The sequence below is a fragment of the Sebastes fasciatus genome, chromosome 23 (genome assembly GCF_043250625.1).
Source record: "Sebastes fasciatus isolate fSebFas1 chromosome 23, fSebFas1.pri, whole genome shotgun sequence".
Lineage (NCBI taxonomy): Eukaryota > Metazoa > Chordata > Actinopteri > Perciformes > Sebastidae > Sebastes > Sebastes fasciatus.
In genome coordinates this window covers 13,029,629-13,045,171 of record NC_133817.1, presented here as the reverse complement: position 1 = coordinate 13,045,171, position 15,543 = coordinate 13,029,629, and the positions used below count along the sequence as shown (strand labels likewise).

At 42.5% G+C, this 15,543-nt stretch overlaps 1 protein-coding gene across 6 annotated transcripts in view; it reads right to left on the bottom strand.

The window, feature by feature from the left end:
• anks1b (ankyrin repeat and sterile alpha motif domain containing 1B) overlaps window positions 1–15,543 on the bottom strand; it is a 248,195-nt gene that overhangs the window by 21,443 nt on the left and 211,209 nt on the right. For all 6 annotated transcript variants that reach the window (XM_074625196.1, XM_074625198.1, XM_074625197.1 and 3 more), the window contains one exon: window positions 657–764. In XM_074625196.1, coding sequence (XP_074481297.1) covers window positions 657–764 — 108 coding nt within the window. The remainder of the gene's footprint in view (window positions 1–656; window positions 765–15,543) is intronic.

Genomic DNA, 15,543 nt, shown 5'->3' with positions numbered 1-15,543 from the left:
ATTGTACCTTAAAGGGAGATTTGTCAAGTATTTAATACTCTTATCAACATATTTTCCTCGCCAAAACCTCGTTGGTACCAATGGATTTCTACATTTTTCTTAGTTTAATATGATGCTAGTATCTTCTCTCTAGCTTTAAAACCGCAACAACCACTTTTTTTAGGCTCAGTACAAAAACTGCAGTTCTCAGAAGGACATATTGAGACACAGCGGACAGTTTAGGCAGTTTAAAAGGTAGAGAAAGGAGCCGAATCGACCGGGCCAGCACATTCAGCGTTGTCTCAGAAGCATAGGGCCTCTCTTGGCTCAACATCACAAAGAGCAAGAGACTATTATAAGGACATTAGAGCGTAGCCCCAATGGGAGAGAGAAAGCCAGTTCCCTGTGATTAGTATCCAGGACAAGCCGGCGGCGAGGAAACTGCAGTGGGGCGGCCATTTTGTGCCTGCCGGGGAGATTTCGGGGTAATCAGTTGGGTGGTAACAGCCGCAGTGGGGAGGCTGTATCTCCCTCACTGCCCTCTGGGAAGAGACTAGAGCTTTCTTCCTCTGTCTGATGAATTCATAATCATTTGAATCCACGTTGGTTTAGATTTCGCTGAGGTTTTTTTTTTATGGTTCACGTAACACACTGTCTGCTCACTGAGACTCACTCACCCTGAGGGAGATGGCCCGAGGAGGTTTTTGTGGGGTGTCTTCGTGTAGCCGGTCCCCCAATGAGGCAAGGATCCGTTTTCTGTGTCCGATAAGATTGATCTTCAATACCTGCATGAACACACAGAAATTAGACATTACAGTTAGATTACATGCGGGGTAGTTTGTAGGTATTGTGCACACAAATCACAGACATTTATCAAGCAAAAAAGCAAAACATTTACTAGTTTTAGCTTCCGAAATGTGACGATTTTGATGGATTTTCTCAGTTTTATATCTTTGTTATGTTAATATCTTTGTGTTTTGGACAGTTGGTTGGATAAAACAAGCAATCTGAAGACATCACCTAAGGTTAAAGGAATATTATAAACAATGATTTATCGATTAATCGAATCCAATCTTTAGTTATAGCTCCACACTAAGGCACAGAAGGAGTTAAGAGGCCGGATTTTTATGTTCTCTGCAAACACAAGAAATGCTGGGTCAAAAGCCACTGCGCTGGCGAAAAAAAAATAATGACTCTCAAAGGCTTTCAGACTGGATAATGACAAGATTATATCAGCATATGCAATAACAAAAAAATGCATAAAAGGTAACAGGTTATTGCCGCCATGAGCCTCAAATGGAGGATAATACTGCTATTCAGAAAAAGAGCTTCACAGAGAAAAACACCAGCACTCAGGGAAGTGCTAATGAGTGCACAATGACATAAAATGCCCCTGAGCATGAGCATACATCATGTCATTATTATTATTACATAACTGAAATGGCTTGGACGGCTGTGTCCAGACTGTTAGTTGTGCTGTTACATAAACAACATCATAGTATGTAACCTGTATAGGTTAACATAAAACACACGTACCAGAGAGTATGAAGTAGGTGTTTTGAAGTGGGGTCATATGAGGTACTTATCCATAGTCAGTGTATTATATACAGTAGATGAATGTCAGCACGCCCCCAGTTTGGAGAAGCAGACAGGAGTTACCACCATGGAGCCAAACCTATGTGCTGCTGTGGACGGGGCAGGCAATATAACTTACACTTAAACTGATATTGTGTTTTTTAGCTGGGCTTTTCTTTTAGGTGGCTAAAATACGTTTTGCTGCCGGCCCCGTCCACAGCATTACATTGCTTTGCTTCGGTGCTGGTCACTCCTGTCATCTACTGTAGGTAATACACTGACTATGGATAAGTACCTCATACAAGCCCACTTCAAAACACCCAAACTATCCCTTTAATATCCCCTGACGCAGAAAAAGTATCTGGATTAATTTGATATGTAGACTTGAGTCCGATTTTTTAAGTCACAGAAATGAGGACTTGAGACTTGGAAACAAAAACAAGCAACACACGTTGAATATTTAATCATTAGGCTTCAGTCTGGCTTCAGTCAGATAAAAACCCAAATCCCAACTCAAACTAAAAGTATTAGCAGCTGATAAAACATTGAGAGCTGAGAGTTTTTGCACTGACAGCCATGAAATTCAACAATATCAGATTGTGGCAAATTTGTAATAGACTATTGGTTCCCCCCCCAGGCGCTCATTACACAGGCACAAATAGAGACAAAACACACATACACTCTTGGAATCCAATGAAAGCATTCATTCTCTCTCTGGTCACCAGGCGTCCGCTGACTGTGCCAGTTACTGGGCTTTTCTAAAGAGGCGAGCTGGAACATGGCTGCTTTCTGCAGTTTGCTCTGTTTACACCTTCTGGCACCCGAACATACCTCAGTATACAACAAACTGCTGCCTGGTTTTTACGGCTCTGCCTCTGGAGGTCTTCCAATAAAAGGTATGCGAGACAATGTGTGTGTTTTTGTGTGCGTCTTCGGGGCAAAAGGTGGTAATTAGCCTCAACGCGAGGCCTCGCTGCGAGTCTAATGATTTCTCCCAACAGTCTTGCTTTGAGTCAGCGCAACTCACACACAGACATGCACATATTTTATCATCTCATGCACCAATTACTGCTCCACATCTGCTAGAGAAACATAAAAATACAAACTAACAACGAGAACAGAGCTGTAGGATGCACATGCTTTGGTTCCATGTGTACGTGCATAAACACACAAACAGATCATAAATAAATCAATCCCAACCATGAATATATGCAAATTGCGTGTAAACAACATATATATAATGTATCACGCAAGCACAAAAATGCTAAACACTTCCTCTTGCGTTCTTTGCTTAGTAGATTCAATTTGATATCATATAGTAAATAAGGAAAAAGAGGCCGTTTGAATAGTGAGATGTTAAAAAACACAGCTACTAATGAGTTAAACTTCATCCTACGCTGTTCTTCTCTGCATGGAAACAATGTCTTTTAATTGTTAAAATTAGACGGATCAAAGGGAAACAGAGGGGAGAGCTGGGACTAGCAGGTAGTGGAACTAATTGGCGTATTATGGCCGCCCCGTGCTCCCTCCGCCAATTTTTATTCACTCAGCTTTCCCCTCCTATCTTCCCTCTCCTCTCTGGGTTTCACAGCTCTCCATCTCTCTCTCTCTCTCTCTCTTACAGACCGTCCTTTATGGACTCACAATGTCAGTCATGCTACAGCATCTCTCTCTGTCTCTTTGCACTAAAGATGACATTGACTCGCTGAATTCGGCGCATTAAGATCACCTGATTTTGTCTTAATTTGAAGCGTTTTTAACTTTTAAAAATTCTCCTTTCCAATGCATTTTGTTTTAGAAACAAGGGTCAACATCATGGTTTTCAGCACAGTTTTAGGTGTTTCAAGCTACAACAATTAATCAATTAGTTGTCAACTATTAAATTAATCGCCAAGTATTTTGATAATCGATTAATCAGTTTGAGTGATTTTTTAAAGAAAAAAAAAGTCAAAATTCTCTGATTCCAGCTTCTTAAATGTGAATATTTTGACAGCTATGACAGTAAACTGAATATCTTTCAGTTGTGGACAAAACAAGACATTTGAGGACGTCGTCTTGGGCTTTGGGAAACACTGATCGACATTTTTTTTACATTTTATAAACCAAACAACTTATCAATTAATCGAAAAACGAATCGACAGATTAACCGACAATGAAAATAATCATTAGTAGCAGCCCTAGTTTCAAGACTTCTTTAAGCCACAAGTGTTAATATCATTACATAAACTTTAGAGCTGAGAAGATAATCAATCGCTTAGGCGACAGACAGAAAATGATTTGGCTAGTTTGATAATCGATCAATCATTTAAGCCATTTGTAAGTGCCAAACATTTTGTAGTTTCAGCAACGATTTGCTGCTTCTCTTTGCCTTTTGTGATATTAACTGAATATCATTTGGTTTTTGACTGTAGGTCTGACAAAACAAGCAATTTGATAACATCTCCTTGGGTTTGAGGAAGTTGTGACGCACAGTTAGACTATGTTCTGATGTTTTATAAACCAAATGGATGATGATGAATGGATTTACTGAGACTTACATTGCAAACAAGTTCTTACCTTACTTTAAATAAGAAAATCAACATTTGATGACTTTTGAGTAAACTTTAAAGAACAAAATGACCCGGGTAATGGATTTTTTCCCCCTTATGTAGTAAAGGTTATGAAATATTAATTCTCTTGCCTCTGCGTCTTTCCGTGTCTGTCTCCTGAGGGTCTACAGCGTGACACGACTCCTCACATTGCTGTTTCATCACATACAAACACACAAACGCACACACACTCCAGAGAGAGGACAGTAATTGCTTTGCATGGTGCACATCTGTGTGTGTGTGTTTGTATCTGTGTGTTACACTTCTGTCTTATGCAACAGCATCTACTTCAACTACAGTAGAAGCCTCAACCTCAGCCTGGAGTTCAACTGTCACCATGGCAACACAGAGCCGCCACAGCAGCAGCAGCAGCACCCACACACACTCGTCCAAAAAAAAAATATCCACATGCACGTGGATGTGTACTCTCTCTCTCTCTCTCTCTCTCACACACACACACACACACACACACACACACACACACACACACACACACACACACACACACACACACACACACACACACACACACACACACACACACACACACACACACACACACACACACACACACACACACACACACACACACACACACACACACACACACACACACACACACACACACACACACACACACACACACACACACGCACACAAACAGCTGTTTGGGAGCCTGGGGAAGAAGATTATATTGTTATCCCTGAATGGATGAGAATTTGAATGCAACCCGACCATTATTGTTAAAACACAGACTCTCACTCTCTCTGCGATGCTTGACTGCAGTATCACGGCCATTTGCATTTAAATTATATTCAACGCAGCTGCATATACTGACAGGAAAAGTGTTGAGCAACCACAGCATACACCCTTCTTTCCTCTCTTTCTATCTAGCTATCGCTACTAATTCATTTAAGCTCAACTCTTTTCAGATCAATTTAGAGCTCATAGAGTTGACATGATCTCATTCTTTCCCTACCCATGTCTCTCTGTCTAGATGAGGGTTACCTCACTGACCCTCTGGTCTTGATTTTATTACTATAGTACGAAGTGATTTGGGACGCCGTTTGCCTCCAGTATCTGACTGGGCTGCTATGTTTGGGTCTTATGTGTGTTTCGATCAATGCACTAATCCTGTTAACAGTCCCGTTAGCCCAGATTGAGCGGGCTTGATTAACGGATTAGCCGCCACACACACGGGTAACGGAGCTGTGCTTTCTCACACCCATCTCCTCTCTGTAGCTTACTGTCACTACTTTCTACAACAATTAAACAGATAATCTCATTCAAAGACGCTCGCCGATGCCTCGCAGACACATTGCAGGTATCTAGCATGCTAAACATCTGGACTTCTCGGGGACTCTGGCCACGAGCTACAGCCAATGAGAGCGCAAGATACGGGGTTGAGGAGAAACCTGGGTTGAGGAGGGGTCGCCTGTAACAATAGGAACTTACTGTATGTGTTGCATTTGCAACACGGAGCAAAGCCGTTGTTGCACCTAGAGGAATAAACAGTAAAAAAAGAGTGTGGAACCCGGTGGAAACAGACTATTTTGTGAACACGTGCCAACAACAAGATCCGCAATATGTCTTGCGTATGGCATCACGTCATTTACCGTGTATTACTCGCGCGTGTTTTCGTGACAAAACGTAGTTTGGAGACCTCCTGGTGAAAGATCCTAGTAGTGTGTGACCCCCTGTTGCCGGTCAGTCATGTAGTGTGAAAACCACAAAGACTTATAGACTTACAGGACAGCAAGTTGTGTAGTGTGAACAGTACAGCGATCTGATGACTGGAAATCAGTCGTTTTGGTCTAAGTCAACTAAGTTTTCTTAAGTTGTTGTTTTTTATGCATATTCTCATGCTGAATGCTTATTTCCAAGACACTTATGAACAACTTTTTGGTAAACTCAAGATTAAAGTGGTGCTTTTATGTGATTCTTTGTGGAGAAACTCAATTTCACGCATCTAAAGATCAACTGTTAGCTGACAAATTCGTATGAGTGTTAGTCGACTAAGAATTGCCCTATAAAACATGCAAAAGCAAAACATCCCCATCTTTCAAGATGATGAATTAGTACAAACTTCCATGAAAACCCTAAGAACACACTGACCTCTTTAAACACAAGAGGGAACCGCAGAATAATGACGACAGCTGCGACGAAATGACATGTTTTGCAAAGCAACCGGTGCAACAATGAGGAGTAAGTGGTGAGCGTCCGTGATTGAGGGACATTAACGACGACCTCTTGCATTCAGGACACCGGAGACAAAAAGCCTTTTCTCCTCGTCCTACTGGAGGGGAGGTTGGAAGCTGGTCGGCTCACTGGAGCGTAAAACCCGGCGAGGGGGACCAACAGTCCAGTCACTGTCTGTGCTCAAGCTAGCACGTAGTTTTAATGATGGCGAAGGAGATGCTTTCATCGGTCTCTCTGCTCCTGCTTAATCTGCATTGACGCGCCTAAATATCCCTTTCATCGCCCTCATATCCCTTTTCACTCCATCCATATTCTGACCTCAAATTACCTCTCATCATCTGCTCTCATCTCTCCCACTCTCCCTCCCTCTCTCTCTCGCTATATCCAGATGATAGAAGGAGAGGGTAAAAGAGAAGAGACAGTCCGAGAGAATAAATAGAGTGAGAGTCAGTGATTCGGCCTAATAAAAGAAGAGGCTCTGCAGTCGCACATTAAATAGCTTCTTCTCTTCAGCCTTGGCAACTGCATGTGATTGGTCCATCTTTGTTTGTTAGCTTTTCTCCGCGTGCATCTACCTTCTCCAGGCTCCCGTCAATATGACCGATCTCCTCTCCGCTGTAGACTAAGAGGCCGTGACCTCTGTGATATCAGCAGACCCCTGAAGCCCCCCGAGGCGCCGTCTGCTAATGGTGCTGTTGGGGTTCAAACCCTTTGAAGATGCCTCCAATCGATTTTTCCGGATCAAAGAATCACTGGCGTAAGGTTTCTTAAATTGCCCAGGTCAGAATACATTACAGGCCAATTGAATGGTAATATTGATCAGCAAATAGCCCTCGTCTGTCTCTGTGCCATCTTAGAGGTTGAGTGAGGACATCAAGGTCATGACCTCTGGGATATTTCTGTCTATTTCTCTCGAGGATTTGGAGGAAGATTCTGATATTCTTTGACTAAATATCTCAAAATGTGAGACAAACATTGAAATACACTAAAAGAGGATTATTTTTTAAAGCATTTGTTCGACATTTTTGGAAATTATTCTCTTTTTTTTTAAGTCCAAAGAAGGTAACTAAATCTGCCTACCAGCACCTCTAAAGCTCACTAATTAAACACATTTTGTATTATTTGTTTAATCTGTACAACAGGTGTAAAGATGACAATTCACAGTTTTACTTCCGTCATGTGCCGGACTATTTCTTGACTGGAGGCAGTTGCCAGGCAACAAGCGGAGACAACAGGAAGTCGCTGCTCCAGAACTATTCCTTTAAATACTAGACAATTGTACCGAGTTTGGTTGGCGGCTAGTCAAATGTTTGGTTGGGTTAGTGCCGAGGGAATTTGGACTCCCAACAGCTCCGGTTGAGTAGTATAATTACTGTGCTACAGTCACACGAAGTGGCTTTGTGCAAGAAATGCAAATTTGAGAACAAATATTAGCCGATAATTAAGCCTGAGCTGTGGTATTAAATCTGTTAGCTAAGACGGGATATAAAAGAAACGAGCTTCCACCTTTCAATCAATAGTTTGTTATAGAAAGGCATTTCTAATAATGTGGATAATGAGCACAGCGCACGCCGAGTGTGAAAGCAGAGAGACATTTACAGCAACAATGCTCGGCTCGTTTTTCACCCCGATTATTGACGTTTTTCTAACCCTGAATTCTTAATTACAGCCAGCCACCTTCCTCATCGCTCCATCCCTCACTTAATGTGTGTGTTGTCAGGAGGTGGAGCTTTTTTCGGGCTGGCAGGATGAGTATCGATTTGCCTGGACTCTCAATAGACTACACACACAAAACACATACTGTATAACCTTCAGAAAGCAAGCAGCTGAGAGCTAGCCTGGGATCATGACAGTGAAGTCCAGGTTTCAGCTTTAGAAGCACAGTCGCTCCAACATACAGCCATATACACTGTATATATAGATCTATACACACACACACTACATAGCGGAGGGTGGTGGGGGGGGTGGGGCATCGGAGGGAAACCAGAGACCACTGGTTGCCTAGCAACCAGAGAGCGGAGGGGAGTTGCAGCTAAAGGGTGATGCGTTGAAAATGATGTCCAACAGGGACCAATAGGAAGGCTGGTTTCAGTGCTGACAGAACACGCAGCCAATGAGAGCGGGCCGTTAATGAGCCCGCCTACATGGAGACAGATACATCTCCATTAATAGCACGAGAACTGTAACTATGACTGGAAGCACAGGCTGTGTGTGAGTGTGTGTGTGTGTGTGTGTGTGTGTGTGTGTGTGTGTGTGTGTGTGTGTGTGTGTGTGTGCAAACATTGCCAAGTGCTGCAGGATCAAGGTTGAAACAAGATCTCTCAAAGCTTTTCCTCCACACACACACACACACACACACACACACACACACATACACCCGCACACACACTTTGCCACACACAGTGGAGCTCATGAATTGAATTGCCAGTATGATGAGAGAGGAAATAGTGTATGATATTTTTCTGGGTTAATAAATACTTCAAAGCCCCGAAGATGGAAGCGATTTTCACACTGCAGAGGAGCACAAGCTCTCCTAAGGCACCGGGCTGTGTGTGTGTGTGAACATCCATGCATATGTGAGTGTGTCTATGAGTACAATACTATCTGGGTGTGGGTGCTTCAAAGAGTTTATCCACCTCCGGGCTTTTCAAACTGTAAAAATGCAAGTGTTAAAATTAGGGCTGTCAAAGTTATATAGTAACGTGTTGACGCAAATTTGTTTTAACGCTACTAATTTTTTTTTTTTTAAACGCAACTTTCGATTTTTAGGTTGCAACGGGCTCAGTCTTAAAGCTAGAGTGAAGATAATGGTATCATATGAAACTAGAAAACCTAAGGAATCCATTACCATAACAGTACCAACCATGTCATACTATCTTGTTGAGAGGGAGGTTAAATAACGCTCCAAACTTACACTACATTTTGGTGAATTTGGCCATTTTCAAAAGGGGTCCCTTGACCTCTGACCTCAAGATATGTGAATGAAAATGGGTTCTATGGGTACCCACGAGTCTCCCCTTTACAGACATGCCCACTTTATGATAATCACATGCAGTTTTGGGGCAAGTCACAGTCAAGTCAGCACACTGACACACTGACAGCTGTTGTTGCCTGTTGGGCTGCAGTTTGCCATGTTATGATTTTAGCATATTTTTTATGCTAAATGCAGTACCTGTGAGGGTTTCTGGACAATATTTATCAATGTTTTGTGTTGTTAATTGATTTCCAATAAGAAATATATACATTAATTTGCATAAAGCAAGCAATCTCCCTTTAAGGTACATTATGAACAGATACAAAATGTGATTAATTTGCGATTAATTGTGATTAAATATTTGGATCGGTTAATTTATTTAACAATAATGAAAATTGATTGAACCTTGCAAATGGATTTATGTTTAAAATTTCAAACATTTTTACAGAACCACAAGAGAAATTAAAGATGCAATTCCTAAGCTACATTTCACGTTCTTTATTATAGGTCTTGAGGCTTAAATTAGGTTTGTAGTGGAATGTCGATCATGTGTATATAACCCTGTGTGTGTGACCCGTGCATGTCCACACGACATAACATGGTTAAGGTTGAAATAGCAACAGAGAGAGAGAGCCCAGTGGAGTGATGTTTACGTTGTTGTTTGGTACCTCACACGTCAGCGGTACAGTAAGGTTCGCATACAACAGCTGCTGGCGGTCAGAGTCAGTGAAGTGTGGAACATACAGTACATGCACTATTTGGAGGGATAAAGGCTACCGATACAAGATGAGGTTAATAGTATGCTTGTAGCAGCCATATGTGCATCTGTGAACTCTGCGCTGACAGACAGCTCTGGACGGGACCGTGCTGTGCAAAACGCCTTCATGATTCCCAATGAGTGGTGGGGAAACTTTAAAATGAGAAGAGAAACAGTTGAATTGAGGACAAAAGTTTTGTGCAAAGCAGCCAGCAGCTGATTTACAGTCTGTGTTCCTGTTTGGTGACCCGGTTCTGTCCCAAAATAAGATGTAAACCCTTTGAAAATAAACTCTTCCAGACTCATATAAATGACTGACGGGTGTGAAATAGAAGTGTTAACGCTATGAATCATTCGAGGACTTACGGTAGAGTTAACCAAATAAAAACAGAATGAAAAACCAGTTGTGTATCGATCCGTAGAATTTAAACCCTTTGCATCAATACTCCAGTTACTGTATGTTAAAAGCCTTTGTCCGTGAAACGTCTCCCTCAGCATCATCCATCATCATGCTGTGGTTTCTCTGGGCTGCCTAGTGACTAATGCCGGTCACTGAAGGGGAATCTATTGCTGTGACTCGCCGCTGCGGTGGCGACTCGATGAACAGGAGGCAGGATTGTGATTGATTGAGCGGCGTCTGAGGTAAAAAGCAGCTGGCAGGGTTTCCAACTCAATCTTTCTGTCCGTCCGGGCCGTTCTTCAACGGCTGGGAGAAGACAAATACTTCTCTTCTCGTCGTCCTGCCGGGACCTGTCTCTCTCTCTCTCCCTCTATTTACCTCCCGTAAGGTCCTCGCTTACTTTCCGTTCTGCTCTTGCACTAAAGCTGCTGCCTTGTTTCCCCCCCAGCCAAGTCCAAACAGGCTCGAACATATTAACTAATCATCCTTGACTCTTGGTTTCCAGTGGATTTTGGGCAACTTCAGACAAGTGGAGGTAAAAAAATGTGTGAATCATGCTGTTTCTTTGAGTGATTTTAAAGTGCAACGTCACTTTGAACAGAAAGTAGAGATTAGGAATCTGAAAACAGTCATCATATGACAGCGGATTAGCCTTCCTTTTGCTAATTAATGTTTACAGTTCCCCTCAAATATTGTGATTATCACTTAAATAAGTACTTGTGTTGAAAGTCAGCCTTTACGCCTTCACAGACTGACAACATCCCGCTCTTAAGCAACTATATTCTTTCTTGGTGTCGTCCCAGATTTCACTCCTCTCGCCATCTTCGAAGAGTACGTTAGTGCATGCAAATGAGGATAGGACACAAATTAGGGCAGCGATTGGGTTTGAGTGGGTTTAACTGTAGTAGTGATAGCTTTTTTTTTTTTGCCCTTTTTTCTCCGCTTCACTTGACTCAATCTGGAACTACAGAAAAAAGGATTGACATGTTCTGAGCTGAAACCTGATTTGGAATTTGACTTGTCTTTTTAGAAAGTCTTGTGACTTGGTCCAATTTCTGGCAGGGTTTCAGTTTATGTTCAAGGTAACGCGATTCAAATTTCTTCAAAGATTTATAAGCTTGAATTCACAGGGAAGAGACAAAAAGAAGAGACGTGACTTGCTGCCGCGTTGAGGAATAATAAACTTAAGTTTTATCAAAGCTCAATGGATGCTTCATTGCTTCGCTGAGCTCATTCTCTCAGGTGGCTCGAGGACACACTCCTACACACTAGATGCACACATTTATCTCTTAACTCCTGCGCACACACACGCACCTTCACACAGCCAGCGAATTAGCCTAGTCAGCAGTGTCGATTGAGCGCCATGGAAGTGTTTCGTATGTTATAATCACCACAGCCTTGCAGAGCATGAAAGATGCATAAATAAAACAGCGAGCGAAGAAAAAAAAAAAAGGATCAACGGCTCATCCTTGTGTTTCTTGTTTTTTAACAGATATCCTTCTGTTTCTTCATCACTCATTCCATCACTAGTCCTGTCTATCAGCGGGTTACCTACCTCTCCTCAAGACTTATTCCAAATGAAAGGTTGAAGAGTCGTCTTCAGTTTGCGCTCCTCTGTTTTCCGCCTGTGTTTTTCTTTTCTCACCGCTCTTCTCTTCTTGCTGTTGCTTTCTCGCTGTCAAAGACAAGTTCGTCCTGCTTCTCTCCGTCCTCTTCTTCTTCTGTCTTCAACCACGCTTTCCTGGCTTTACTCCTCGCCTCCTCACCACCAGCTTTTGTCTCCCTTTCTCTCACTCTCTGCAGATTTCCAGCGCTCACCAACTCCTCCTCTTTCTTCAGCTTGCGGCAGCCAGACTACATCTCCTACATGTCTCTGCCTGAGCGCTCGCTCTCTCGCTCTCTCTACACACTCTCTCTCTCTCTCCCTGCTCTCGCTCTCTTTCTACCCAGTTTACACTCCCCCCTCCTCCTCCTCTTCCCTCCTCCTCCTCCTCTCCATCTCGTCACTATGGAGACGCTGGGCCCGTACAGAGACAAGCTTGTGCTGGTTCACAAGGAGTGTAAATGTGTTGTTTGTGTGAAGCATGAGTTGAGACAGTTCAACGGTAACGGTATCATCGTCACAAATACTTCAATGTAAAATTCCACTGACATAAACTACTAATAAGTATTTTAACCCCACAGTCAACGTTTTCTTTTGAAAGAATAGAACCGGTAGCTGTTTCCCCATGAGAGTAGTATCAGTCTTCTCATCTAACTCTCTGCAAGAAAATGAATAAACATATTTCCCAAAATCGAACCATTTCTTTAATTATATCCTTAAAGGTGCAGTGTGTTACGATTTGGCGGCATCTAGTGGTGTGGTTGCAGATTGCAACCAACTGAGTACCCCTCCGCTCATTCCTCCCTTTCCGAGACTGCGGTAACGTGAGTCGCCGAGTGCAAAACCGCGGTAACGGCAACGGGAGGAGCAACGGGAGGAGCAACGGGAGGAGCAACGGGAGGAGCAACGGGAGGAGCAACGGAAGTCAGACGGTGGCTGGCGGTACCACAGTTTTGCACTCTCCGGCTCACGTTACCACAGTTTCAAAGCATTTCAGAGAACTATGGTGGCCTTCAGATAAACGTGAACAAGTTGAAAGGCTCTCTCTAGAGTCAGTGTTTGCTTTGTCTGTTCTGGGCTACTGTAGAAATATGGCGGAGCAATGTGGCGGACTCCGTGAAGAGTACCCACTCCCTATGTAGATATGAAGGGCTTCTAAGCTAACGAAAACACAACGATTCTTAGTTTCCTGTGATTATACACTAATGAAAACATAGTTATGAATATTTTATTCCATTTCTGTTAACAGATCCCTCTAAATGTTACACACTGGTCCTTTAATGATCCTCATCTGAGTATGAAGTATGACTCAGTTTGGTCTACGCAAAGGCTCTAAATACAATACCCTTATATTAGCCACTGTTGCTATAGAGAAGAAGCCAACTTGAGGCATGAATCAAACACATCGTTGTTGCAATTTGGCTCAAAACACCTCATCGTACAGTAGTTATTGTCCAACATTAACCCAAAACCCAAGTGAACTAATTCTTTCTACAAAATGTGACTGTCATGTTCAGCTCACTGGGAATCGTCGTTGGACTTCTCTCCTTACGTTTCTATGTATACAAACTTGTACCTTTGATATTTTATCAAAGAATCACATATTGTCTATCTGTCATCTTTAGTATTGATGATTCAACTGGGAAAAGTTTTAATTTTTAAAAAATCTTTTGGAGCATTTGATTCCCATCCAAGCCCTGGAAGAGCTTAGACTGTAAGTCCCCTAACATTGTGGCGTAGAAAATGATTAGTTTTACTTTCAGATGCCCAAAATACAGCCTTCCGCCTTGCAACTCTAAGTCATTAGTCGATTGTGTAATCACATCTTTCTTTACACCTACAGATGCAGACAAGTTTAGGCATTTCGCCGAAAATAGCTCAGAGCAGAGGAGCTCCCATTTATCTGATCCTGATTACTCTTTTGCAATGTCCCTTCAGGCCTCATGTACTGTAGACCAACGTCATCACTGAGCACGCTTGCGTAATACATGAATACTTGCCCTAACAACCAGATATTCTAACTCACTTATGTGTGCTTTTAGAAAATCTATAAACTGACTACAGGACACAACACTAATGCTTGTGTGCGTGTTCATGGTTTGTGCATTAGACTAAACATGTGCATGTGTTTATGTATGAGAATATATATTTGCAGGCATATCACTGCAAGTGTCACATAAATGAAATCCAACCTACAAAGCTCGACGTCATTCTGCCTATTTCTGTCTTTTACAAGAGTCTACTTATGTGATCCAATAGGAGAAAAAAACAAAGATAGTGCATGACTCCTCCTTATTACCTCCTCTCTGAGAAACACTATTAAAGGACGATACTATAGATTTCAATTAAGTAAATATACCTTTAAGTGTAATTGTACGAATTTACAAATGCACTCAAATCTCTACTTCATCATCTCGAGGTCCATTTAGTAGCTGTTCTGGAGTTTTTTGATCATGTCACAAGATTTTCACCGCGAGTGAATATCCATTTTTTCGAAACATGTTATGGACTTTCAGCAATTTATCGCTGACCTTTGAAACAGCAGATGAAAAGATGTTATGTGATCGAAAGCTCTAACACAAACACTAAATGGACTTGAGTGATGCCTGCCAATCAGCTAATAGTGGAAAAAACAGCAAAAGTGCTGACAGAGCTAACAGTGTTAACCTTGGGGGGCACCGGAGGGTGGGTGCTATGCTTCCGCACCGGCGCCGGCGGTCGGTACGCCGTTTTTGAAACCGCGATATGAGCGCAGTGAAGAGCGGTGGCCGTGAGCTAGCCAGTGGAGCATGCTCACGTGCACAAACATCCACTAAAAGGTAAACACAGCCGTCCTGGCTCGTGTCAATAAATCACGGAGAACCTCAGATTACCACACACACAGAGGGAGAGAGACTTCATTCTCTGCTCAGGGAGACATTACTCCTCTATATCTTTACATAGATAACGGTTGTTTGCTGCTATATCAATGCTCTGAATATCATATAGAGCTCCTTTAATATGATCTATTATTGAAAGGAAGACGGAAAGCTGAGATCCTGAGCAAACTCCTACAGAGTTTAACAAGTGAGGATGTTGACTGTGAAGCGCAGACCAGCAGCTACAGCTTCACAACTGGGCCACAGGTTCAGGGTGCGCTGTGCGGGTCACACACATTATCTCCCGATACCTCCCACACTATCTCCAGCACGGTGAGCGCTACGACGGGAAGTGCAAACGCCAAATAAGGCTGCAGGAGTGCGATATCAGCAGGCAGGGATGGTGAAGTACACTGCAGTCCTGAGGCAAAACCACCCACACGAAAAGCTACTACTCACTCCTTTTTTTTCCACACATACTGTACGTGTACTTTATCCTCGCACATTTCAACACATCAGACATGTATGAAAAACCTTCACGTGTGTGACAGCCGCATTTGCATACTCTCGCATGTAAACGCCTTTTTTGAGTGTGAAAACTCATGAATCT